The sequence below is a fragment of the Kogia breviceps genome, chromosome 14 (assembly GCF_026419965.1).
Source record: "Kogia breviceps isolate mKogBre1 chromosome 14, mKogBre1 haplotype 1, whole genome shotgun sequence".
NCBI classification, from domain to species: Eukaryota; Metazoa; Chordata; class Mammalia; order Artiodactyla; family Physeteridae; genus Kogia; species Kogia breviceps.
The window spans coordinates 62754552-62781412 of NC_081323.1; the positions used below are offsets into that span (position 1 = coordinate 62754552).

General features: G+C 44.6%; 1 protein-coding gene across 3 annotated transcripts in view; it reads left to right on the top strand.

The window, feature by feature from the left end:
- The window catches only part of SNX29 (sorting nexin 29), a 545210-nt gene that overhangs the window by 3964 nt on the left and 514385 nt on the right, over nucleotides 1-26861 (top strand). For all 3 annotated transcript variants that reach the window (XR_010836418.1, XM_067012531.1, XM_059038667.2), the window contains exons 2-3: nucleotides 13407-13471; nucleotides 15537-15589. Coding sequence is in view for 2 of the 3 variants with exons in the window: in XM_067012531.1 (XP_066868632.1) it covers nucleotides 13407-13471; nucleotides 15537-15589 (118 nt within the window). In the remaining variant the exon portion in view is untranslated. The remainder of the gene's footprint in view (nucleotides 1-13406; nucleotides 13472-15536; nucleotides 15590-26861) is intronic.

Sequence of the window (26861 nt, forward strand, 5' to 3'; positions counted from 1 at the left end):
AAAAGGTTCTGGTTTCTTCCCATCCTCACCAATAGTCTTTTTGATAATAACCATTCTAGTGAGTGTAAAGTGGTATCTCGTTGTGGCTTTGATTTGCATTTCCCTAATGAGTAATGATATTGAGCATTTTTTCATGTGCTTGTTGGCCATTTGTATATTTTCTCTGGAGAAATGTCTGTTCAAATTCTTTGTCCATTTTTTTTAAAAAAAGTGGGTTGTTTTTATTGTTGAGCTGTAAGAATGCTGTATAATTTCTGGCTACAAGTCCCTTATTAGATATCTTCACAAAAAATGTTCTCCTGTTCTGTGTTTTGTTTTTCACTTTCTTGATGGTATCGTTTGAAACACAAACTCTTTTTTTAAACTATGGGTTCCCATTTCATCTCTCTTGTTTTTTTTGCCCCCTTGCCATTTTTTTTGAAGGAAACAGTTTATCCTGTTAGGTTTCTTTGTGGGATTTTGCTGATGGAATCCTTTGGTGTAGTTTGACATGTTTCTCAGTTTCTCACGTAGCCTATAAATTGGCAATTAGGGGGTGTTGTGTCTTGCAGCTGAAAATATTGGAGTGGAGGCCGAGGTCAGATGGGTACAAGGCCAAATACATTAAGTGCAAATAACCAGGAGTGGAATGGTTAGGTAATGCACGCACAAGATAATGGGCATCATGGGGCCAGGAACAACTAAGATGACCGTTAATAGGGGAGTGGACAAATATATGTGGTATGGTCACATGATGGAAAACCTCAAAGATGTTAAAAGGAATAACTTGGATTTATACACATCACTGTGGCTATATCTCAACATTAATGTTCTCTAAAAATAAGCAAGGTACAGAATTATATTTAAAATATATCCCTTGGTGCACATCAAAACATGCACATAAAACAGTGTTTATGGATTCATGTATGTGTGTAGAAGTAAACAAATTGCTAGGAGGGTGGATACCTGCCGGATGTGGGTGGTGGTTTCAGTGTGATAGTGTGATGATTTACTTGTTTCTCTTTAAAGAATTAAGTAGGTAGGAATACTTAATTATCAGCCTCTACTAGCTAAGGAATTCTGATTTTCAGATAATGCTTTTGCTCTTACTGGGGAGAGTAGAACTTGTAGGGTCAGAAAGTCATTAGGATTCTCAAGCACTGTCTTTGGTAAGACTTTATAGTTGAAGCTACTTGATGCTCATTTCCATCAATAATTACTCTGTCACGGATCCTTCTTAAGTTAGAAAGACCCTGAAACCCCCATTTCAAGGCCTGGGGAAAGCCAGACCCAGAGAGGTCAAATAATGAGTGAAGCAGACAAGCTCTAAGGGCCTGAAACACCAGAGTTGGGGGCTTAGTGGGTAATTTACTGCTGTGTCTTGTCTGATCTTTAGGTTCTTTTTGGCAGCTTTTTTCTTATTTTTCTGGAATGTTGAAGTTCATGATTTTCTCTTTGGCATTGACTGCGTCATCTCCAGCAGTGGCTTGTATTTGGAATAAAGAAAGGATCAGCTGATGGTAGAGGGGGAGATAAATTAGGAGTTTGGAAATAACATATACACTACTATATATAAAACAGGTAAACAACAAGGACCTACTGCATAGCACAGGGAAGTATATTCAATATCTTATAATAACCTATAATGGAAAAGAATCTGAAAAAGGATATATATATATATATATATATATATGCCAAATCACTTTGCTGTATACCTGAAACACAACACTGTAAATTAACTATACTTCAATTTAGAAAATGGTTAAAAAAAGAATCAGCTGAAATGAGTGAACGGAAAAAAGAATAGCTGTGGTCATTCAAAGCAGAAAAAGTGATGATATCACTTTTTTCCCCCTGCAATGAAGGCACTGGGCTGATCTGTTATGGCAGATTGTAAGAAGAAACTGTTCCACTGTCAACAAACATCTGACTGCCTGCCTCTCTTGTGAGCAAGTGGCAGTGGACTCAGTTCCACTGATCTCCAGTCTCCCGCTTCCTGGTTGCATGGCTCTGCCTGGGTGACCAACAGGAAGTCAAATGCTCAGAGGTCTTAAATTTTGGAACTAAATTCTCTAAATTCTGGCAATGTGAACATAATCCCAGATAAAGCACCTCCCGTCCTGCTACCATCTTGCCTGCATACAGGCCATGCATTCTCAATGGGGTGATATCACCCCTATGGGGGAGAGACATCTATTCTTGTGTCTAAAGCACAGATATGCATGATGTACGATGTATCTGTGGTATTAAAATTTCATGGCGGGGGTGATTAAGGAAAAAATGTCTAAAAAGGATCCTGACAGAGATTGAGAAAAAGCTTGAGAAATGTTGACATAGGCTGAAGTAATTTTATCACTGTCATATAAATTCACATTTTGCTTCTACCGTTAATATTTCTGGATAAAACTTTATCATATTGCTACATGGTCTTCATGTTGATCACTTTTATGGACTTCATAATCCATCAGTAATCCATCATTACACATGTGGCATAACTTTAAAATTACTGACTCTACTTGTAGAAACGTATCCCTCCCCTTTTTGTCCTTTTTGTTCCCATTATACATAATGGTGCAGTGAACATTTTTGTTCAAGGTAGTTTTTCTTCCTTTTGATGATGTCTTTAGGATGATTTCCCTGAAGTAGTGTTAATATGAAAGTGTTGATGGTTCTTGATTGCTCTTTCCGCCAAAGCAATTGCACTTGTTTAAAATGCTACCAGTGAGGGGCTTCCCTGGTGGCACAGTGGTTAAGAATTCGCCTGCCAATACAGGGGACATGGGTTTGATCCCTGGTCTGGGAAGATCCCACATGCCGTGGAGCAGCTAAGCCTGTGCACCACAGCTACTGAGCCTGCATGCCACAGCTACTGAAGCCCGCGTGCCTAGAGCCTGTGCTCCGCAACAAGAGAAGCCAACTGCAGTGAGAAGCCTGCGCACTACAATGAAGAGTAGCCCTCGCTTGCCACAACTAGAGAAACCCCTTGCGCGCGAAGCAACGAAGACCCAACGCAAAAAATGCTACCAGTGAGAGTGAGGCACTGGTAGCAGCAGAGCTTGGCCAGAAATTCAGGGTTCAACATTCAGCAGTCATTTGTTGGATGACAGTTGGGCGCATCTTCTTAGCAGAGGGCTATACTGTCAGTGTGTTGAAGGGAATTGAAAGAATGTACCGAAAGTGTTAGAGTAATGGGTATGTTAACCAGGACTCTTCCTCCCACACACCCGGCCGCAGCGCGGCTTGTGGGACCTCAGTTTCCCGACCCGGGATCAAACGCGGGCCCCAGCAGTGAAAGCACCGAGTCCTAACCACTGGATCGCCAGGGAATTCCCCAGGACTCTTTTCCAGCACAATGGGAGTTTAAAGCATCTCGTGCTGGAAAGGTCTAGGGATAGCCTGGCTTCAGCCTCAGCCTGCTTAGAGTCATCAGGACCACCTTTCTGTCTGGCTCGCTACTCTCAATACTTTCCTCTCTGTTGGCTTCACCCTCAGGCAGCCTCCCCTCCATGGAGGCAAGACGGCCACTAGCAGCTCTTGGGTCCCATCCTACAATGTAGCAACACCCAAGCGGGCAGGCCTTTTCCAGTTGTTCCGGCAGAAGTTCTGGGGCCGACTTATAGTGGTCTGGCTGGCCTCGCGGCCATCCTGGAACCAACCCATCACCGTGGCTCTGGCTGCCCATGCCTGGATCATATGCCCAGTCCAGAGCCCAAGGGTGGCGTCTGTCCCACTTGTTGTCTGGATGGAGGATGAAATGAAGGGGGAGGGAGGGCTCCTGTCATTTGGTGGGGGGTGGTCAAGGAAGACCTCGCAGGGAAGGTGATGTCTCAGCAGAGACCTGAGGGAGGTGAGGGTGACTCCTGAGCAGCTGGACAGGTGAGGATGCCTTTTGCTGAGGTGGGAAAGGCTGCGGGAGGAGCAGCCTGAGTCCTCCAGGGGGAGTGAGGACCCTTTCCTAGCCCTGACTTCTGCTCACCCAGCCAGAAGCCCTCAGAGGCCTGTGCTCCCCAGCTTCCCACAAGGGGGGAAACCTGCCCACTGGCACCCCGTTTCTTCTTGCCTGTGTCTGCATAGTTTGGAATCTGCTCTTTCCTCCTCCACCTTAAAAAAAAAGCAAAAACCCCAAATCACATTAAAGACTATTGTGAAAACAATATACTTATAAATATACCTTTCTAACATATTAAATATTTAGATATTTAGGTATTCCACTTCTGTGTTCAAAGCATATGCATTTTACCTAATTGCATTGAGTCTACACTTGAATTAGTGTTTTCACTTATTATAGCATTTACCCATGTTCCTTCTCTTCATGATTATTTAAAAATGCTGTGTAACATTCCACTAAATTGACATGCTGCAGTTATTTAACCTTTCTCCCATTGTAGGAAAAGAAAGTAAATTCCGTTTATGATGTTCTAGGATGGAGTTGGCAAACATTTTCTGTAAAGGGCCAGATAGTAAATATTTTCTGCTTTGTGGGCCATCTAGTCTCCATCCCAACTACTCATCCCAGTTGTATAAAAGCAGCACGGGCAATACGCAAGTGAAAGTACGTGGCTGTGTTCCAATAAAACTTTATTTAGAAAATCTGCAATTTGCGGGCTGTAGTTTGCTGACCCCTGTTCTAGAACGCTGTGGGAAAAATCTGCACCCCTGAAACCATGTTTAGGCAGGCATCATGTTGCAGTGGAAAAACACCTTGCCCTCAGGCAATCCGGGATTTAACTCCCATTTGAAGACCCTGAGCAAGTTGTTGAACTTCTCCACTCTTAATTCCCTCATCAGAAAATGGAAGTGAAAGTGAGTGATGCATGTACAATGCCTTACTCAGTACCTGGAAGACAGAGAGACTGGTAAAGAAGATACTTATTACTTTTCTCATAATCCCCACCTCGCACCCCGGCCTATTCCTCCTTAGCTTAGTTTCCCAGCAGTCAGGAAGGTGCTTTGATGTTCTTGTAGTTTTTGGTATTCCCTGCTCATTGCTTTCCAGGACTCTGCACTGGTACTCATTACCAGTGGTGCATTTCTGTATCCCTGGAGCTTTATGAGCAATGGGGAATTTCATTTTTTTTAAAAAATTGAAGTATAGTTGATTTACAATGTTGTGTTAGTTTCAGGTGTACAGCAAAATTATTCTGTTATATATGTATTCTTTTTAAGATTCTTTTTCATCATAGGTTATTATAAGATATTGAATATAGTTCCCTGTGCTATACAGTAGGTCCTTGTTATCTACTTTATATGTAGTAGTGTATATCTGTTAATTCCAAACTTCTAATTTATCCCTCCCCCTCTTTCCCCTTTGGTAACCATAAGTTTGTTTTCTATGTCTGTGAGTCTGGTTCTGTTTTGTAAATAAGTTCATTTGTATCATTTATTTTTTAGATTCCACATATAATTGATAACGTGGTATTTGTCTTTCTCTGTCTGATTTATTTCACTTAGTATGATAATCTCTAAATTGATGCATGTTACTGCAAGTGCCAATATTTCATTCTTCTTTATGGCTGAGTTGTATTCCATTGTGTATATGTACCACATCTTCTTTATCCATTCATCTGTCGATGGACATTTAGGCTGCTTGCATGTTTTGGCTATTTTAAATAGTGCTACTGTGAACATAGGGGTGCGTGAATCTTTTCGAATGAGAGTTTTCTCCCAATATGTGCCTAGGAGTGGGCTTGCTGGATCATATGGCAACTCCATTTTTAGTTTTTTAGGGACCCTCCATACTGTTCTGCATCGTGGCTGCATCAATTTACATTCCCAACAGTGTAGGAGAGTTCCCTTTTCTCCACACCCTCTCCAGAATTTGTTATTTGTAGACTTTTTGATGATGGCCATTCTGACCATTGTGTTTCCCCCGGAGCTTTGCCAGCAATGAGGAATTTCAGTTTACATGTTTCTTGGTGAATTTAGTAGTTATACAGTGGTAACATGTGGTGGTTGATTTGGTAAGTTTATAATTTGCACTTCTCCAACCGTGAGGGAAGATACACTTTCTCTTCAAAGTATTTGCACACTGCAGCTTTTCTTTTTATTTTCTGCAGCAAGGATTGGCAAACTGGGCTGGCCACCTGTTTTGTAAATAAAGCTTTATTGGAACCCAGCCTCACCCATTCTTGCTATTGTCTCTGGCTGCTTTTGCACTCCGATTGAGTAGCTGCGACAGGGACCATCTGGCTTGAAAAGCCAAAAATATTTACCATTTTGCTCTTTACAGAAAATATTTGCCGACCTCTGCTCTAGAGGGAATTCTTTGCCCATTTATGAGTCCACTGTTGACCCAGTCTTTGTTCTTAGGCATCACAAGTCCACTTGGATGGCCCGAGTCCATCTGCCTCCAAGCAGAGTCTGCCTCTTTCCATTGTGTGGTGAAGGAAAGTCTGTCCTTTTGGCCTCCTCCAGCTGTGCCACTTTACCCCACAATGCTGGGACCCAGTGCCCTGACTTTGGGGGTGAATGATTGTGCATTTTATCTGTTCATGTGCTAATGCAGACAAAACTAGTGCTTCACTCATGCAATGTGCATTGTATGCACGAGGGCATTCTGGTCCTCTCCATTTAAAGCGGCCGCTTGAGGGACTACAGAACCGAATCCCGGAGTCTTGATCCAACAGTTGTTGAGTTCCTTCTGTGAGGAGGGGAACCAGAAACACAAATCATCTGAGACAACGCTCCACATGCTTACAGGGCTCCATAAAAATGCCATGTTAATTGCAGTTTTGCAGGGTGCATTGAACAAATCACATAGTATCATTGAATGGATCATGTGTTTGTTATATAATGTCAGTAAGTCATTTGTTGTGTTCCAGATGTTATGGCCCCTGTGTAGATAATTTGGTGCAGGAGGAGATGGGAACAAAAGGGCCTTTGGCCAGAGCTGGGAACAGCCATTGTGGAAGGGGTGGCCCTCCCAGAGGGCCTGGCCGCTCTCGTGAAGGAAGAGCTGTGCTGGATAGGGCAGCAGAGAAATGAGGTGGAGGCTGGAGCGGCACGTGGGAGCAAGGCACGGCTTTTATTAAACTGGGGGGAGGTATTCTAACATCCCCGTATGCTGTAGGAATTGCATAGATGAGAAGAAAGAATTGACGATGTGGGAAAAAGAGGGACTGTTGCTGGAGTATGTCCTTGAGCAGGTGAGAGGAGCTGGGGTTCAGAGCACGAGTAGAGGATTAAGTTTTTTAACTTCTCGGAGCCTCAGTTTCATCATCTGTGACATGGGACAATCAAACTTAAGTTAGGGCAGAATTTCCCAATTGTGGCACTATTGACGTTTGGGTTGGATGATTGTTGTGTGGGGCTGTCCTGTACACTGTAGTAAATGCCAGGAGCAGCCCCCTAGTTGGGCCAAAAATGTTTCTAGACATTGCCAAATGCCCTGTTTTTTGGTGGGGGAGGCGTGAAATCCTGGTTGAGAATCGCTTCTCGCCACCACCTCTCTGTAGGGCCCCTTATAAGTAAACCTCCTTGAAGTCTCCTTATTTGAGAGTGCCTGCTGTTTTCTGTTAGGAGCCTGACTGATGCAGAAGTTAAGGACTTGCTAGCCTCAGACAGACACTCCCCTCAGTGTAATCAGAAACATGAGAGAGACGTGAGCTTGGCTTTTCTTCCCTTTGTTTCAGTGTGGGGTCTGGGCACTATCTGAAGTCTTGTCCCACCCCTAGGGGACTCCTGCTGTGGTGGCTTCTTTGGCTTAGAATGTGCTCCAGTCTACCTGTTGCAGTCCTTTCCATAAAGTATTTTCTTATGGAGGTGAATTTCAGATAATGTGAAACCATGTATGCTTTTAATACAATTAGACAATTAACAACTGTTAAGTTAGAAATTTAACAGTTATAAAAACAATTAACCGGGCTTCCCTGGTGGCGCAGTGGTTGAGAACCCACCTGCCGATGCAGGGGACACGGGTTCGTGCCCCGGTCCGGGAGGATCCCACGTGCCGCGGAGCGGCTGGGCCCGTGAGCCATGGCCGCTGAGCCTGCGCGTCCGGAGCCTGTGCTCCGCAACGGAAGAGGTCACAACAGTGAGAGGCCCGCGTACCGCAAAAAACAACAACAACAACAACAACAACAACAACAAAACAATTAACCATTTAAAAGTGAACAGTTCAGTGGCAATTTAGTACATGTGTAATGTGCAACCACCATGTCTATCTAGTTACAAAGCACTCTCATCACCCCCCAGAGGACACCCTGTACCTATTAAGCAGTAGCGTTCTATCTTTACGGGTTTACCTATTCTGTATTCTAGTTCTTCCTGTTTTTTTTTTTTTTTTTTTTTGCGGTATGTGGGCCTCTCACTGTTGTGGCCTCTCCCGTTGCAGAGCACAGGCTCCGGACGCGCAGGCCCAGCGGCCATGGCTCACAGGCCTAGTTGCTCCGCGGCATGTGGGATCCTCCCGGACCAGGGCACGAACCCGTGTCTCCTGCATCGGCAGGCGGATTCTCAACCACTGAGCCACCAGGGAAGCCCTCTTCCTGTTTTTTTAAGCGCAGTTCATGTTCCCACTTTTTTAGTCAGGCTTCCCTGGCCCCCAGCAGGCCAGCAGTGTGCTGTGGAAGAGGTCAGGCAGATCAGGGTCTCAGCGCTGCTTTGCTGCCTGACCTCAGGCAGAATTCCTGGCCTGCAGCGGGCACCCAAAGAACCTTACCATCTTTTTCTTTTCTCCATTATGCCCGCTGAGCGCATTGCAAGGATTGGCCTTTGAGCAGAGAAATGACTTTCCCTCTGCCACTGCGTAGAGAGGCAGGGAAATACCGTTTTGTGTGTGTGTGTGTGTGTGTGTGTGTGTGTGTGTGTGTGTGTGTGTGCAGCCTTGCCCAAGTGACCTAACCCCTCTGTGGACGGGCACCATGATTACCTTAACCTCCTGGGTTGTGGCAGGGATTGGAGAAGGGCTACATGTAGAGTGCCTTGGGGGCATCTTGCTGGTTTTCCCCTCCCCACATGGCAGAGAAGCTTTTTCATCTTTATACTCCCCCAGGGCAGTGAACACAGAGGCCAGGATTGGATTGCTTTGCCTGTGCTCTGGAGAGAAGGAAGCCTGATGAAAGTACTTGTTAGAGCCAGAGGTATAGGATTGCCCACAACAACAGCAATAATAGTTAATATGTATAAAGTGTTTGGTGTATACCAGGCACTGTTCTAGGTGCAAGGTATCCATTCAGTCATTAATAGCTGTAGGAGGGGACTTCCCTGGTGGTGCAGTGATTAAGAATCCATCTGCCAATGCAGGGGACATGGGTTTGATCCCACATTCTGCAGAGCAACTAAGCCTGTGTGCCACAACTACTGAGCCTGCATTCTAGGGCCCGCGAGCCACAATTGCTGAAGCCCATGCGCCGAGAGCCCGTGCTCCACAACAAGGAAAGCTGCCACAGTGAGAAGCCTGTGAGCCGCAACTAGAGAAAGCCCACGCACAGCAACAAAGACCCAATGCGGCAAAAAAAAAAGAAGAAAAAAAAAAGCTGTAGGAGGTGCAGAGGGGTTAAGTAACTTGTCCTTGGTCACATAGCTGATGATGTAGGATTCGAACCTGCCCTGTCTTACTCTGAATCCCTGCTCTCTCTCCCCAGGAGGTCACTGAAGGCTGGAGATTTGTGGGAAACATTAGTGTAGGATCTTAAGGATTCTAAACATCACAACAGTGATGCACCTGAACCAGGTGACTGATTTTCAGACGCAGGTGATTTCTAAGTTAGAGCCTCAGGAGATCACTGCATTTCTCTGACAGGTTTGTGGACTCTGGGTGTATTCCCTGGGGTGCCTTTCTGTTTTCTTTTCTTTTTTTTTTTTTTTTTTTTTTTTTTGCGGTACGCGGGCCTCTCACCGCTGCAGCCTCTCCCGTTGCGGAGCACAGGACAGGCTCCGGACGCGCAGGCGCAGCGGCCACGGCTCACGGGCCCAGCCGTCTGCGGCACGCGGGATCCTCCCGGACCGGGGCACAAACCCGCGTCCCCTGCATCGGCAGGCGGACTCTCAACCACTGCGCCACCAGGGAAGCCCTCTGTTTTCATTTTGATGGTAACCTGTTCTGTGAATCACTTTGCTGTATACCTGAAACGAACACAATATTGTAAATCAACTATACTCCAATAAAAAAAAAAAAAAAGACGCCTGTTCTGGCTCATCTGGTTGATAGTGTTGACTCAGGGCTAGCTTTACAGAAGGAAGGAAGCAGAAAGGCTGGGGTTTCATAGAGAAATCATTCCTGAACTGGCAGTGGGGCTGTCACTGCAGGTTTGTTACAGGGGTTGAGGGTGAGCAAGATTTCACAGATGGCCGAGCCAGTGGACTTGAAATTGAAGCCTTCCTTAAGCACTTCCATGGGTGAAGGTCTTTTCCTCTCAGCCCCAGTGCTCTGTTGACTGGAGCCACCTTTCCTTCTTTGTCAAGGATTAGATGCCAGTCAGTTAGTTAATGGCTTAGCCCACAGTTGAGGCTCAGCAGGTGGGCACTGGCTCCCTGCTCATCTCGGGTGGTTGCAGCTGTTGAGGCTGGAAGATTCTTCTTGCCCTGGGAGGGGTCCTATATTCTCCTCCTGGTCCCTGGGAGAAGGTAGGAAAGAGCTCGGTAGCATCGATTGCTCTGCCTGCCTGCCTGTCTCCACAGACACCCCACACTCGCAGACTGCAGAGCTAGGAGGGTGTGATCTCATGCAGAAACCAGTGCCACGAGAAGGGAAGTGACTGTCTGTGTCACGTGGCCAGCAAGCAGCCTGGCCGGGATGAGAACTCCTGATGCCTTGTGACTTCCCACAAGCTCTCCTTCCACTGTTACTCATGGCCATGGGCCTCCTGGGCGCCTCCTGCCGTTGGTGAATGCTCCCAAGGCCGCCTGTGCGCCCTCTGCCCTACGAGACACCCTTCTCCTCATCCCCGGTCAGGCCTGGGATGGCCACAGGTGCCTTTTCAGGGGTCAGGACTGTCTTTTTCAAGTGCACTTCTTCTTCTTCTTTTTTTTTTTAACAGTTTCCCCAAAGGAATTTGTCTTGCTTATTACTGAAATTTGGTATGTTTCATTCATTGGAATATTTCTTTTTTAAAAAAAATTTTATTTATTTTACTTATTTATTTTTGGCTGCGTTGGGTCTTCGTTACTGTGTGTGGGCTTTCTCTAGTTGTGTCGACGGGCTTCTTATTGCGGTGGCTTCTCCTGTTGTGGAGCACGGGCTCTAGGCGTGCAGGCTTCAGCAGTTGTGGTGCATGGGCTCAGTAGCTGTGGCTTGCGGGCTCTAGAGAGCAGGCTCAGTAGTTGTTGCGCCCGGGCCTAGCTGCTCTGCGGCATGTGGGATCTTCCCGGACCAGGGCTCGAACCCGTGTCCCCTGCATCGGCAGGCGGATTCTTAACCACTGCACCACCAGGGATGTCCAGCGGTTCCAACTGTTAGTATTCAATACAGAACAAAACCTAAACCCATTATCATGGTCCACAAGACCTTTGTTACTGGCCCCTGGCTGTCTGTCTTTGCTTCCCCTTTTCTGCTTTTTGCTCAAGTCATAAGAGGCTTCCTTTGGGTCCTGGAAGACCAGAAGCCAAGGTGTTCTTTCCTGTCTTCCCTGGCCATTTGCTCTGCCTGGAATGCTGGTCTTCCATATCTTTCCATGGCTGCTCCTTCTTGTTATAAAGGGCTCAGCTCAGATACTATGTGTGCAGAGAGAGAGGCCTTCCCTGACTGCCCTGGCTCACGTGGCCCTCTTGCTTCCTCCCTGTCTCATCACCCCATTTAGTTTTTCTTTCTAGTATGACTCTCTAACATCATCTTTATTAGTTTACTTAGGAGCTATTTGTTTCTTCCTAAGAGAATTTTCGCTCCATGACAAGATGGTTCTTTTATATCATTTAACTCCTGTGTCCCCAGCACTTAGAACATTGCCTGGCACACAGTAGAAGTTAAATAATTACCGAGTGGGTCAATGCATGTAATTGCTTGTCTTTTCTGAGCTTCAGTTTCCCCATCTGTGATTCAGGGATCCTAATACCTGGCTGGTAGGGTGGTCGTGAAAATTACAGGGCACAGTGCATTCAGAGGACTCGGTTTTGTGCCTGGCATGCAGGAAGTGCTCACCATATGGTTACAGATGTTAGCAACCGGGTGGCCCTGGCATGACTTGCATGAGTCACTGACCATCTCTGAGGTGATGCCCTGCTGGTACTCCCTGGTGAAGCCCAGGCTGAGTTGCCCAAGAGAGAAGCAGCTCCGTGGCAATTCAAAGCCTGCAGTGTGGAGCATATGCCCTTGTACAAACTCTAAATTTGGGTCTCCTTTGAAACAACCGTGTTCCGTGTCTGGTGCATCATAATATGTAGCTGTGTCTCTGTTGATTGGAGTCACTGGGTCTCTTGTGGAGCATCAGATGTGGTTCTGACAGTGGTCTACGTGGGGCTTCGAAGTGTCCTTACCCCACACCCTCTTAAGTGGAAGTTTGGTGTATGCCATGTGTATCAGTTGAGAATGTTTTTGGCTGTAAGTAACGGCCCAATCAACGTACAGTGCTTGAACAAATGGAACTGTTTGTTGTGTGAGAGGTATGAGATTTCTAGTATTGGTTCAGCAGCAAAATGACATCGGGGCTGGTGTCTCTGTGATTCTCTTGGCCTTCGCTGCAGGCTTGTTGCCTCAAGGGAGCAAGATGCTGCTCTGGCTCCACCCGATATGTTTACGATTAAGGCATGAAGGATGGAAGAAGGAACGAAGCTGTTAACGTCGGTTCTTTTAGAAGGATGGCTTAATTTCCCCAGATCCCTCCCAGTGTTCTCTGCTTACATGTCATTAGCTAGAACTTCTTACGGGCAGCCTTACAAGAGAGGCTGAGAACAGGAGTAATTAGGTTTTTCATGGAAAAATAATGTCGGAGATGATGGTGAGGTCAGCCAACAAGCAGTGTCTGCAGTACTAGGAATTTTACATTTTAAGTTAGACTGTTGGTTCTCAACTGGGGGCAGTTGTGTTCCCCAGAGGACATTTGGCAGTATCTGGAGACATTTTTGTTGCTACAGCTAGGGTGTGTGTGTGTGTGTGTGTGTGTGTGTGTGTGTGTGCGTGCATGCACGCTAATGGTGTCTAGTGGGTAGAGGCCAGGGATGCTGACAGACATCTTAACAATTCACAGGGCAGCCACAGAGAATTATCTGGTCCAAATGTCAGTGACACCAAGGTCGAGAAACCCTGAGTTAGACCATTCCAGTAACATCATCCAAATTTGGGGAACACTAGTTTAGCTGCTTTCCTGGGTTGCAGTAACAGGAAAGTGTTCCAACTTCATTGTAATGATGTAGATTGTTGATACCTGGTCTTGTTATTGATTTTACTAAAGAGAAGGCTGATGCTAGTTGGGCACAGCCGTACACTACATGTCAGAGAGTCTTAATAGAAAGCGAATGTCAGACAAAACTAATTAAGCCTCCTTGCATTTTAGGATCACAGAACAATGACATGAAAAGACAATTTCTGCTGGAGCGACTGCTGGATGCAGTGAAACAGGTAAGAAGAAAGCTCACGTTTGACTTTGCGGTCAGGTCATAGTGTCAGATGATCAATGAAGAAAGTCATTTCTGCCCTTCTATCTACACAGACTTCCTCCCGCTTTGTATCTGGGAACGGTGAGGCTAATCGTTTTCCCCAGCAAATGATAGTGATCAGTGGTAGGGACAAAGGAGCTCCTGTGTCCTGACTTCCTGAAGACCCCTGGAGGACCCGGCCCCATTCTTCACAGATGTCCCCTTGAGAAGGGCATTGAGTGGGTTTCAAAGCCTCATTTCCAAGCAGTTGCGTTTTAGGGCAACTCCTAAGGGTGCTGCAGTCGTGGTTGGAGTTAGGATCCCGTGAGCACAAGAACAGAAGTGAGGCCGTGCTCAGGATCGTGTGGACCCCGCGGGTGGGCTCTGCTTGGTTTGGCTGATGCTATTTCTGATGCCTGGCTTTTGGCTGGGTATGGAAGCGAGCTTTGACATGAGGCTGGCATCAGTTTGCTTGCTTGCAGCTACCAGACAGGCATCATTTCTTGCACATTCATAATGTGCCTGATTCTCTGCTAAGTGCTTTACATCTAATCCTTCCAACCACCCCATGAGATAGTTCTTGCAAATATTGCCATTTTACAGATGAAGAAACTGAAGAACTGAAGCTCAGGTCTGATAACTTGCTGCCGACGTCATAGTTAATAAGCAGCAGAGCTAGGATCCAGCCCTAGGAATTCACATTTTGGAAGGGGCGACTGGCAATTATCCGCGTGTAATCATGATGTAGGGAGATAAATACGTACTTTAATGGAAGTGTCTGTTAAGTGTCGATGTGAGTCCAGAGAATTTAGCATCTTCCCAAGCCTCAAGGCGTCCAGGTATGGTGGGAAGGACACAGATTCAGGTGTAGCTGAGGTTGAAGGCCAGCTTCATCTCTTCACAGCTGTATGTGCTGGGGCAACTCATCCAGCCTCTCTGAGCGTCCTTCTTCTCTTTTATTGGGTTACTGATCTCTATAGGGCTGTTGATGGAATTGCATTTGTTAAAGTGGGTAAAGGGCCATGGCCAGCGCCTGTTCCACAATAAATACACAGCCCACATTATGAGTTTCTTCTTTCTTTGCTCCAGAAATGGACAGTAAAATAAGAAGATGAAGAGTTAAGTCAAGCCACGTCAAATGTAGCAGTTAAACAGAAGTAACTTGGATCTTCTGCCTAGAGCTGCTGTTATTATTTTGGGGAGTGAAAGTGTTGTATATATGCCTTTTAAAAATCAACTTTATTGTGGTATAATTTGCATACAATAAAATATACCAATTTTAAGTGTGCAGTTCCATATGTTTTGACAAAAGTATCATTTAAATGTCTATGCACACACACACACACACAATCATAAATTCAGGAATCTTGCAAACGTGCTACCCACAGTGGAGATTCTACACTTTTGAAAGAGTAGTGGAGAGGGGTGATGGTTGCACAGTATTGTGAAGTGAATTGAATTGCATAACTAAAAAATGGTTAAAATGGTAAATTTTATGTTGTCTACATTTCAGCACAGTTAAAAAAAAAAAAAAGAACAGTTTGCTTTTGTTTCCACCCTCCCTGGGTGAATTGTGGTTCAGCACAACAAGATGACTTGTTTGAAGCTTGATTTATGCTGTCATAACTTTACAGCCAACCATAACAACTTTGGGCCCTGTCAGAAGGGACCCATCATCACAGATTTGTGGAAGTGTTGATTACTGCCTGTTAAGAGCTCTGTGTTATTGACAGTCAGCTGCTGACAGACAGAAGAAGCTTCCTAGATAGTCTGCAGGAGGCTGTGTGCTTCTGTTTTCCTCACAGCGTTGTCTTTGCACAAGGCTCACTTCTCTACAAGCTGGAGATAAGGGCTTCCTTCAAGTGGCAGCTGGAAGGCTGGGGTGCCTGCCATCTTAGGTCTTGGGCTGACACCCAGGGCATGGGGACACCCTGACTTGGCACCCAGAGTTCCTGGCCTTGTGTCCCCTGTGACCCTGACGTCCTGTGGGGGAGGTTTTGTATGTCCCATCCCAACAGCTGATCTCAGCAGCTTCTTTTTCCGTGCAGTGCCAGATCCGCTTTGGAGGGAGAAAGGAGATCGCCTCGGATTCCGACAGCAGGTAAATATGTAGCTTCTGAAACCCTTTACCCTCAAAGACCAAAAAGGTGGCCAGAGATTGACCAGCTTCTATATTCTGCCGCTGCAGCCAGGTGGGGCAGTGATTGCATTTGGGGGATCTGTAGATCATCTATGCAGTGACTACTTGTCTAAAGTATTTCCAGCTTCCTGTCATCCTCCTTCTAGGGACCTACTCGGAGTGAATTCCTTGAAATGACTTTCCACATGAAGTTATTTTCACGGTAATTTAATAATGATGAAAACTCAGAAATCTGAATGCTCAACAATTGGGAAATGGTGAATAAACTACAGTGCATCGGTAGAATGGAACGTTATATAGCCATCACGTTGATGTCCATACAGAATTTGTTTTAAGCAGAAAAATGCAAATGTAGTGATTTTAAAATAATATATTTAGTAGAAATAAAAAGAGCAGGAAACAGAGTTATATGGATTCAGAGTGATCCTCACTATGTTAAACAACAACTCTGGCAAAAATATACCAAAATGTGAATAGAGGTCATGTTGAGGTTAAGACTTGGGGATCTTTATACTTTCTGATTTTTTTTGTATTTTATACTGTGATCGTGTGTCCTTTCTATAATTAAAAAAAAGAAAGTCCTAAAAATGGCCACTGACCTTCATGACCCTTTATGATGTGACATGACTGCATAAGCTTATAACACCGCCTAGGAGGAGAAGCGAATGTTTTGGCAAAGGTAAGAGACACAGGCATTTGCTGGAAATGCCCAGTGAAGTCGTTCAGGGCTAATTCATGCTCTGCAGCCTTGGAGGGGCAGGAGGAACATTCCCGCAAAGGAAGGGGAGGGAAGGGAACTCACTTGCTCAGCATTCACCTCATCCTGGAGACTGCGAGTGTTCCCCACCCTCTGACCCTGACCCACCCAGCCCCGCCAGTTCCCTTCTCTGTCCTTCCAGAACCTTTCTCTTTGTGACACTTTACCAGCCATGAGCAGTGTGTGTAGTGCTACATTTTAATCGAGCTATGGGGACTATTTGAAACTGGTGCAGATTTACAGTTCTACTCCCCACCCTTATACTCTCTGCTTCTTCTTTCTCAGTTTTTCTCCATAACACCAACTAACAGCTGTCCATTATGCTTTTTAATTTTGTTTCTTTCTGTCGCCCATACCATAACAGCGGGTAGGGATGTTTGGCTGTCTTGTTCACGGGTGTATCCCCAGTGCCTAGAAGCATCTAGAAGGCGTTCAGGGAGATTCGTTGTCTGGTTGAGTGTGTGTGTGTGGCTTTGTACCACACATGGTCAAGTGTTTTTTTATTTTTAAATATTTATTTATTTGCTGCCTCGGGTCTTAGTTGCAGCACGTGGGATCTTCGTTGCGACATGTGGGATCTTTTGTTGTGGCGCGTGAGCTCTTTGTTGTGGTGTGTGGGCTCCCTAGTTGTGGTGCACGGGCTCTAGGGTGCGCGGGCTCAGTAATTGCAGCACGCAGGCTTAGTTGCCCCGCGGCATGTGGGATCTTATTTACTTGACCAGGGATCGAACCCGAGTCCCCTGCATTGGAAGGCAGGTTCATAACCACTGCACCACCAGGGAAGCCCCTGGTCAAGTGTTCAAAGAGGTTGTGAGCTTGGAGGGCAGGGGGGCAACTTCTCCATTTTTTTCTTTCTCAGTGTTTTGCACAGACATTCTGTGCCCGTCACACATTAGGTTCTCTGTATGTTTGTGGCATTAGATCATTAAACTGATTTTTTGCTTCAGTTCTTCCTGAGGGCCTACTATGGGACCTTGCCTCCGTCAGCACAGGGGTTCTCATTTTGGAACCCAAGGTCCACCTGCATGAGGAGGAGAGGTTTATTAATTAATAATGCAATTCTGTACCCCATCCTAGATCTCCTGAACCACGAGGTGTGTATGTGCGAGTGTGTGCGTGTATGGGATGTGTGGGTGTGTGGGTGTATGTAGTCAGGAGTTCTTTATCACTTTTCTTCATAATTATTCTTTTCATTTCCTGAGAGAGAGAACTCATTTCTGAATGTTAGGTTAACGTGTTCTTATATAATAGAGCTTACTATTACAACTTTTATTAGGTAAACTGTTGTGTTTTATCATAGAATTAACAAAGTTATTCCTTCCATGGTAACTGTGGTTTCCGGCTAAAAAGAATATCCTGCTTAATGATGATAATGATAGTTACTGTCTCTTACTGTTCCAGCTGCCCTTTGTTCGTGTCGACTCTTAGTCTCAGTGCAGCCTCAGGAGGAGCATCGTTGTAATTCTTTACAGATAAGAAAACAGAGGCTCAGAGAGGGCAAGTAAGACAGCCTAGGTGAGTCATCTCGGGAATGTTAGAGTTGGAGGTTGGACCCTAGTTTCTTGGGCTTCAAAGTCTATTCTTTCTCTGTTATATCACCTTTAGCGATTATATCAGTTTTGAAACTGGGTTTAAAAACTTCTTTTGTTTCCTCCTCACTAGAGGGTTCCTTCTCAATATCAGAGTCTTGGTCTCATCTTGCAATGTGTTTGGCTAAAGGCGGCATCACCTTCACGTAGGAAAGGTCACATCGTTGTCCTTACTCTGTGAGAAAGTTTAACCTCAAGAGGGAAAGTCAGTGAATATTTTAAAACAACTGTCGTGAAGTCTGAAAAGAAAGATAAGTCACCTCTCTCCTCACCCCTGACAAACGGCCTGGCACCGGAATGGATCTCAAATCCATTCGCTTCTCTCCAGCTCCCCGGCCGTTGCCCTGTCCCAGTCACCACATGGCTCACAGGACAGCTGCCGTAGACCCACCACCGTTTTCCTTCTTGTCCTGCCTTCTGTGCGTTGAGAGAGTTCTGCAGAACGTAGATTCCCGCCTGTCACTCCCCCATGGAAAATCTTCCACTGGCTTCTCTTTGCTTTGGGAAAAAGGCCCACATGCTTAGCAGCCTGGAGGGCCCCATACCTCTCCCCTGGCTCTTTGCTCCTGCCACCCTGACCTGGCCTTTCTGTTTTTTGTTCTTGAAGCCTTTCAGTAATTTTTCAGGGAAACCTCCCAGACCCCTGATATGAATCCTCCACACTCCTCTCCAGCCCTGGCCGTCTGGACCTGTTTTCCTTGCTCTGTACCATGGACTGGCAAACTCTTTCTGTTAAGGCCTGGATTTGGCCTCAGGCTGTATTTTGCTGACCGCTGCTCTGTCCTGTTAGATTCTATAAACCTCTGTTTCTCATTACTACACGTCTGTGTGATGAATCGATTACATCTGTCTGCTCAACTGGATGACCAGCTGGAGAGAAGCCTGTTTTGCCCACACTACGTCCACAGCGCCTGATAAGTGCTTAGTAAGTACTTATTGCATTACTCATTTGTTCAACAGTTAGTTAACCGAATGCCTACTTGGTGTCACAGACACTGAGGCTTTCCAAATATTTCAGACAGATTTCTACCCCTCAGGTGGCTTCGTGTCCACCTGGGAAGATAATCCAGTGAGGCAGTGATCACAACATGCGATGCCGAGGGCCATGTCCGGGGGCTGTCGGGACGCCCTGGGCAGGCTGGTGCGAAGGTTCACGGGCTCTCAAGGCCTGAATCTGGCACTTCCCCTTTCCAGCTGCATCACTAACTTTTCTAAGCCCAAGAATTAGGTCTACTGTGATACTGTGATTTATAATAAGAAATACACATAATTGTTCTTTGCCCCATTCCTGGTACTGAGCTCCTAAAACCCCTGGAATTTCCGAAGTGGTGATAGCCAGAAAGGTAATTAGCCAGAAAGGTGATAGCCAGAAAGGTGTCTTTTGTTATGTTAATGTAGTGATTTCTGGAAAGCACCAGAAGTTGGAGGCTGGTTGCCAGGAGAACCAACCACGTGATTAGAGGGTTGGAACTTTCAGTCCCATCTCACCACCACTAGGGGAGAGGGGAGAGGGGCTGGAGATGGAGTTCAGTTGCTGATGGTCAATGATTTAATCAATCAAGCCTATATAATGAAGCCTCCATAAAAACCCAAGAGGACGGGGTTCAGAGAGCATCTGGATCGGTGAATACTTGGAAGTGCGGGGAGAGTGGTGTGCTGGGATAGGGCCTGGAAGCTCTGTGCTCTTTTCCCATACCTTTCTTCCATCTGGCTGTTCCTGAGTTATATCCTTTTTCTTTCTTTTTTTTTTTTTTTTTTAACATCTTTATTGCAATATAATTCCTTTACAATGGTGTGTTAGTTGCTGCTTTATAACAAAGTGAATCAGCTATACATATACATATATCCCCATATCTCCTCCCTCTTGCGTCTCCCTCCCACCCTCCCTATCCCACCCCTCTAGGTGGTCACGAAGCACCGAGTTGATCTCCCTGTGCTGTGTGGCTGCTTCCCACTAGCTATCTGTTTTACATTTGGTAGTGTGTATATGTCCATGCCACTCTCTCACTTCATCCCAGCTTAACCTTCCCCCTCCCCCTGTCCTCAAGTCCATTCTCTACGTCTGTGTCTTTATTCCTGTCCCACCCCTAGGTTGTTCAGAACCTTTTTTTTTTAGATTCCATATATATGTGTTAGCATACGGTATATGTTTTTCTCTTTCTGATTCACTTCACGCTGTATGACAGCCTCTAGGTCCATCCAACTCACTACAAATAACTCGATTTCATTTCTTTTTATGGCTGAGTAATATTCCATTGTATACATGTGCCACATCTTCTTTATCCGTTCATCTGTTGATGGACACTTAGGTTTCTTCCATGTCCTGGCTATTGTAAATAGAGCTGTAATGAACATTGTGGTACATGACTCTTTTTGAATTATGGTTTTCTCAGGGTATATGCCCAGTAGTGGGATTGCTGGGTCATATGGTAGTTCTATGTTTAGATTTTTAAGGAACCTGCATACTGTTCTCCATAGTGGCTGTATCGATTTACATTCCCACCGACAGTGCAAAAGTGTTCCCTTTTCTCAACACCGTCTCCAGCATTTATTTTATTTTATTTTTATTTTTATTTTTAACATCTTTATTGTAGTACAACTGCTTTACAATGGTATGTTAGTTTCTGCTTTACAACAAAGTGAATCAGTTATACATATATATATGTTCCCATATCTCTTCCCTCTTGAGTCTCCCTCCCTCCCCCACTCCCTATCCCACCCCTCTAGGTGGTCACAAAGCACCGAGCTGATCCTCCCTGTGCCGTGCGGCTGCTTCCCACTAGCTATCTATTTTACATTTGGTAGTGTATACATGTCCATGCCACCCTCTCACTTTGTCACAGCTTACCCTTGCCCCTCCCCATATCCTCAAGTCCATACTCTAGTAGGTCTGTGTTTTATTCCCATCCTACCCCTAGTCTCTTCAGGACATTTTTTTTTTCTTAGATTCCATATATCTGTGTTAGCATACGGTATTTGTTTTTCTCCTTCTGACTTACTTCACTCTGTATGACAGATTCCAGGTCTATCCACCTCATTACAAATAACTCAGTTTCATTTCTTTTTATGGTTGAGTAATATTCCATTGTATATATGTGCCACATCTTCTTTATCCATTCATCTGTCGATGGACATTTAGGTGGGTTCCATGTCCTGGCTGTTGTGAATAGTGCTGCAATGAACATTGTAGTACATGTCTCTATTTGAATTATGGTTTTCTCAGGGTATATGCCCAGTAGTGGGATTGCTGGGTCATATGGTAGTTTTATGTTTAGTTTTTTAAGGAACCTCCATACTGTTCTCTATAGTGGTTGTATCAGTTTACATTCCTACCAACAGTGCAAGAGAGTTCCCTTTTCTCCACACCCTCTCCAGCATTTATTGTTTCCAGAGTTCTTGATGATGGCCATTCTGACTGGTGTGAGGTGATACCTCATTGTAGTTTTGATTTGCATCTCTCTAATGATTAGTGATGTTGAGCATCCTTTCATGTGTTTGTTGGCAATCTGTATATCTTCTTTGGTGAAATGTTTATTTAGGTCTTCCACCCATTTTTGGATTGGGTTGTTTGTTTTTTTGATATTGAGCTGCATGAGCTGCTTGTAAATTTTGGATATTAATCCTTTGTCAGTTGCTTCATTTGCAAATATTTTCTCCCATTCTGAGGGTTGTCTTTTGGTCTTGTTTATGGTTTCCTTTGCTGTGCAAAAGCTTTTAAGTTTCATTAAGTCCCATTTGTTTATTTTTGTTTTTATTTCCATTTCTGTAGGAGGTGGGTCAAAAAGGATCTTGCTGTGATTTATGTCATAGAGTGTTCTACCTATGTTTTCCTCTAAGAGTTTTATAGTGTCTGGCCTTACATTTAGGTCTTTAATCCATTTTAAGTTTATTTTTGTGTATGGTGTTAGGGAGTGTTCTAATTTCATTCTTTTACATGTAGCTGTCCAGATTTCCCAGCACCACTTATTGAAGAGGCTGTCTTTTCTCCATTGTATATTCTTGCCTCCTTTATCAAAAATAAGGTGAGCGTATGTGCGTGGGTTTTTTTTTTTTTTTTTTTTTTTTGTGCGTGGGTTTATCCCTTGGCTTTCTATCCTGTTCCATTGATCTGTATTTCTGTTTTCGTGCCAGTACCATACTGTATTGATTACTGTAGCTTTGTAGTATAGTTTGAAGTCAGGGAGCCTGATTCCTCTAGCTCCATTTTTGTTTCTCAAGACTGCTTTGGCTATTCGGGGTCTTTTGTGTTTCCATATAAATTGTGAAATTTTTTGTTCTAGTTCTGTGAAAAATGCCATTGGTAGTTTGATAGGGATTGCATTGAATCTGTAGATTGCTTTGGCTAGTAGAGTCATTTTCACAGTGTTCATTCTTCCAATCCAAGAACATGGTATATCTCTCCATCTGTTTGTATCATCTTTAATTTCTTTGATCAGTGTCTTACAGTTTTCTGCATACAGGTCTTTTGTCTCCTTAGGTAGGTTTATTTCTAGGTATTTTATTCTTTTTGTTGCAGTGGTAAATGGGAGTGTTTCCTTAATTTCTCCTTCAGATTTTTCATCATTAGTGTATAGGAATGCAAGAGATTTCTGTGCATTAATTTTGTGTCCTGCTACTTTATCAGATTCATTGATTAGCTCTAGTAGTTTTCTGGTAGCATCTTTAGGATTCTCTCTATGTATAGTATCATGTCATCTGCAAGCAGTGACAGCTTTACTTCTTCTTTTCCAATTTGGATTCCTTTTATTTCTTTTTTTTCTCTGATTGCTGTGGCTAAAACTTCGAAAACTATGTTGATAATAGTGGTGAGAATGGACAACCTTGTCTTGTTCCTGATCTTAGAGGAAATGGTTTCAGTTTTTCACCATTGAGAACAATGTTGGCTGTGGGTTTGTCATATATGGTCTTTATTATGTTGAGGTAAGTTCCCTCTATGCCTACTTTCTATGCCTACCCATCATAAATGGGTGTTGAATTTTGTCAAAAGCTTTTTCTGCATCTATTGAGATGATCATATGGTTTTTCTCCTTCAGTTTGTTAATATGGTTTATCACATTGGTTGATTTGCATATGTTGAAGAATCCTTGCATTCCTGGGATAAACCCCCCTTGATCAGGGTGTATGATCCTTTTAATGTGCTGTTGGATTCTGTTTGCTAGTATTTTGTTGAGGATTTTTGCAGCTATGTTCATCAGTGATATTGGCCTGTAGTTTTCTTTCTTTGTGACATCCTTGTGAGATTTTGGTGTCAGGGTGATGGTGGCCTCATAGAATTAGTTTGGGAGTGTTCCTCCCTCTGCTGTATTTGACAAGGATAGGTGTTAGCTCTTCTGTAAATATTTAATAGAATTCGCTGGTGAAGCCATCTGGTCCTGGGCTTTTGTTTGTTGGAAGAGTTTTAATCACAGTCTCAATTTCAGTGCTTGTGAATGGTCTGTTTATATTTTCTCTTTCTTCCTGGTTTGGTCTCGGAAGGTTGTGCTTTTCCAAGAATTTGTCCATTTCTTCCAGGTTGTCCATTTTATTGGCATAGAGTGGCTTGTAGTAATTTCTCATGATCCTTTGTATTTCTGCAGTGTCAGTTGTTACTTCTCCTTTTTCATTTATAATCTGGATGCCATTTTAAATTTACCATCTTAGGAAAAGTTCTAGGCAGGACTGCGAGGGGTTGGCTTCTGGTTGCAGCTGGTGAGTCTAGCTGGTTGGATGAATATCAGTAGGAACCTTGGAAAGGATGGTACACTGGTGTACCTGCCAGGGCTCTTTGGTAACAGGCAACAGAAATTTACTCCAGTTGAGGATATTGTGAGCTCATGGAATTGATGACGGGTCAGGTTTGGAAACAGGAAGGAGCCTAAGCAGCTTTGGAAGTCTCCTAACCTGGAAGCAGGGTCCGCGAAATGGTCTCCTAGCAGGAATGGTCCAGTTAAGGCCCTGCTGCAGGAGTGGACACCAGCTGTTTTCTGACTCGCTCTCGTTCTGCCCAAGGTTGGCATTCCAGGGAGGAGGCACCTGAGTGACCAGTCTCAGGTCACGTGGCTGCCTCCTGGCCACCAGCGGAAGGATTGGCTGATGGAGCTTCCCGGGACCCTGTTGACTGACATAGTGCGCAGATGTCTGCTTGGGTTCATCATCATCCCCCCAAGACAGTATCCAGTAAGGAAGAAATAACCCTTCAAAATGAAATCTGGGTGCTGTTATGAAGGTGGAGTGAATATAGGGTGGCAGAATGCACAGCAGTTGTCCCTGTCACTGCCACATTATAGTCTTTCCCATGACAGTTCTGTGTGGTTTGAAAATACCTGTAGGCAGTGGAATGGGGCTGGAGCACAGACTGCATAGTTTCCCAGCTTGGTCCTCACTCTCTACCACATCCTTTCTTGTTTTCCTAGCACAGAGTTTCCCCAAATTTGATTTGTATCATTGCTGGTACTTAACATTATTTTAAGTGTTAAATATCACAGCATTACATTCCTTTCCATTGCCCAGTGGCTCAGTTATTCTCCTTTCAGTTCCTTTTAAATTGCAGTGATATTGGGGGAAAGACTTGGTTTGGTATTGATATTAAGCTGAATTAAGTGAAATTGCCAATATTTGATCCTTTTTTGACATACCAAAATAGTAGTATCATACAGTTGAAAACAGTATCTCAGACACCCCCTGCCTCTCTGTAAACAGAGCGTACAGGTTTCAAGCACAGCCCTCCCCTGACAGCAGCAGAGACAGGATTTTATACTTTACTTGGATGCTATTTACTTTTAGGGCTGCTCTGTTGAGGGCCCACAATGTTGGCTTTACATTTGCAATTGCAGTAGAGTTTTCCCTTTTAAAACAGGTTTATACAAGTTGAAAAAAGTGAGTTGGACTCAAGACAAGTAAATAATAGAAATATCCTCACGAGTGACAAAAGTGGCCGAGGTGTCTGTGGACGACAGACGTTGAGGAAAGAAAAAGCGGGCTGGACTGCAGCTGTTGGGTATGGGGGCCTACACGACATACAGTGTTATTCTGTGAAAATCCCACATGTGAGTATGCTTGTGTGTGAGTGTGCCTGCCCGCGTGTGTGAGCGCTTGTGTGCCTGAGAGATTTGCTTGGTCTTGCGAGATTACACGGCAAGATGCAACAGTCCTCACGTGAAGTATAAAACAACATTGACAGGAAGGGAAATGACAGGCAGCACTTGTTTTTTTCCCATCAGATTTTGTCCTCAGAAACTGGCGGAAGTGGTGGCGGCCATCATGCGCGGGCTCCTCGTCCCATTCTGTTGGCCTCGTTCTCCTGCTCTGTTTCCCCCTAAGGACGACCCGTTCTTGTGCTTCGTTAAAATTATTCCTCGTTCTGTCAGTCAGACTGGCCGGTGGGGAGGCTGTCTTGCATCTTTTGAATAGTTTGCCTTCTAGAAAAAATGGCCCAGGAACTCAGCAGGCGCTGGAAGTTATCTCTAGATGTGCTAGTGCTCCACAGATGCTTCTTCGCACGTGGAATTACAGAGCGTGCTGTTTTCCCACTGAATTAGAAAGAGCAACCCAAGCCGTGGGGCAGCAGAGAGCGCGTGGGGTTTGGAGCTCAGAGCTTGAATCCTGGTGTTGCCAGTTCCCGGCCGTGTCAGACTGTGGGCAAGTTTCTGACTTGCTTGTGCCTCAGTGTCCTTGTATGTAAATGGGGAGGGTAGTGATGATATTCACTTCATAGAGTTGTGAGTTAGTTCATGTGCCGCCCTCAGAACAGTGCCTGGCAGCTAGTAAGTTTCTAGAAATTGTTAGCCGTTGTTACTGCCATTATAATTTTGTGTGAAGTGTCTTGACACTCTGCCGTTATGGGTGGCAGTGAGTTGGCTTTGGGTATTTGCCTCATTTAGAAATTGTAAATTTTTGTGACTCGTTCAGGTGACTATGTCAGAAGAAATCAGAGAGGAGAATTTCTTCTCCTTCCAAAACATGCCAGGGAAGAGAGCTTTGTTTTGGTGATTTTTCTTTACCTGTTAAGGAATTCAAAACAGTTTTGAACTTTTTAGGAAGCTAAACAACAAACAGCTGCTCTTTGCTGTTCCCTAATGTTTCTTAGCTCAGTTGAAAAGCATTCCTCTGGACGCTTATGAAACTGAATGGCCTTTTCAGACATTCCTTTTCCTCTTTTAAATGTCTCTGGATGTTCATCATGTGATTTTTTAAATCTTCATTTTGTCACAAGTTTCTTACCAGCCTCTTAGTGGTTTGAGGTGTTGACTGCATGTTCTAATTCTTCTCATCCTGGCAAAAAACCCTGGGGTTCATTAATTGGATTTCTTATCTCCCCAGCCCTGTGCACTTGATTTCCACTTTGAGGCTCTGTGGTAGATAATTCCACGCTGCATATTCCTTCATTTTACTTTATTGGTCAAATGAATTGATTTCTTTTAGAAAAAGGTAATTTTTAGCAAATGCGGAGCCCTAGGGCATTTAGCAAATCTGAGCACATTTCCGTGTGAATTTTAATATTTGTATTGTTTATATTGATGGTTGTTGAGGGCAGTGCTTGGCCCATAGGAAATCGTATGTGAGCACGGTCATCATCAACATCGCCACTATCCTGGTGTGGAGAAAGGCCTTGAGCATGAAGTATGAGCTTTGGAGTCAGGTGTACTTATCTTCATGCCCACTCGGTCCACAAATCACCAGTTACCAGCTGTGTAATTTAGGACTTGCTCGGCTTCTCTAGGCCTCTCTTGCACGATCTGTAAAATTAGATGATGATCGTGGTACCCACTTCCTAGAGTTGAAGTGAGGATTAGATGTAATATTATTTGCTTGACACACCCAGTGAGAACTTAGTAAGCGCAATACATTTTCTTCCTATGACTGGACATGCCAGTGTTTTGGCTAATTTGGAAACTAAAGGCTGGAATGA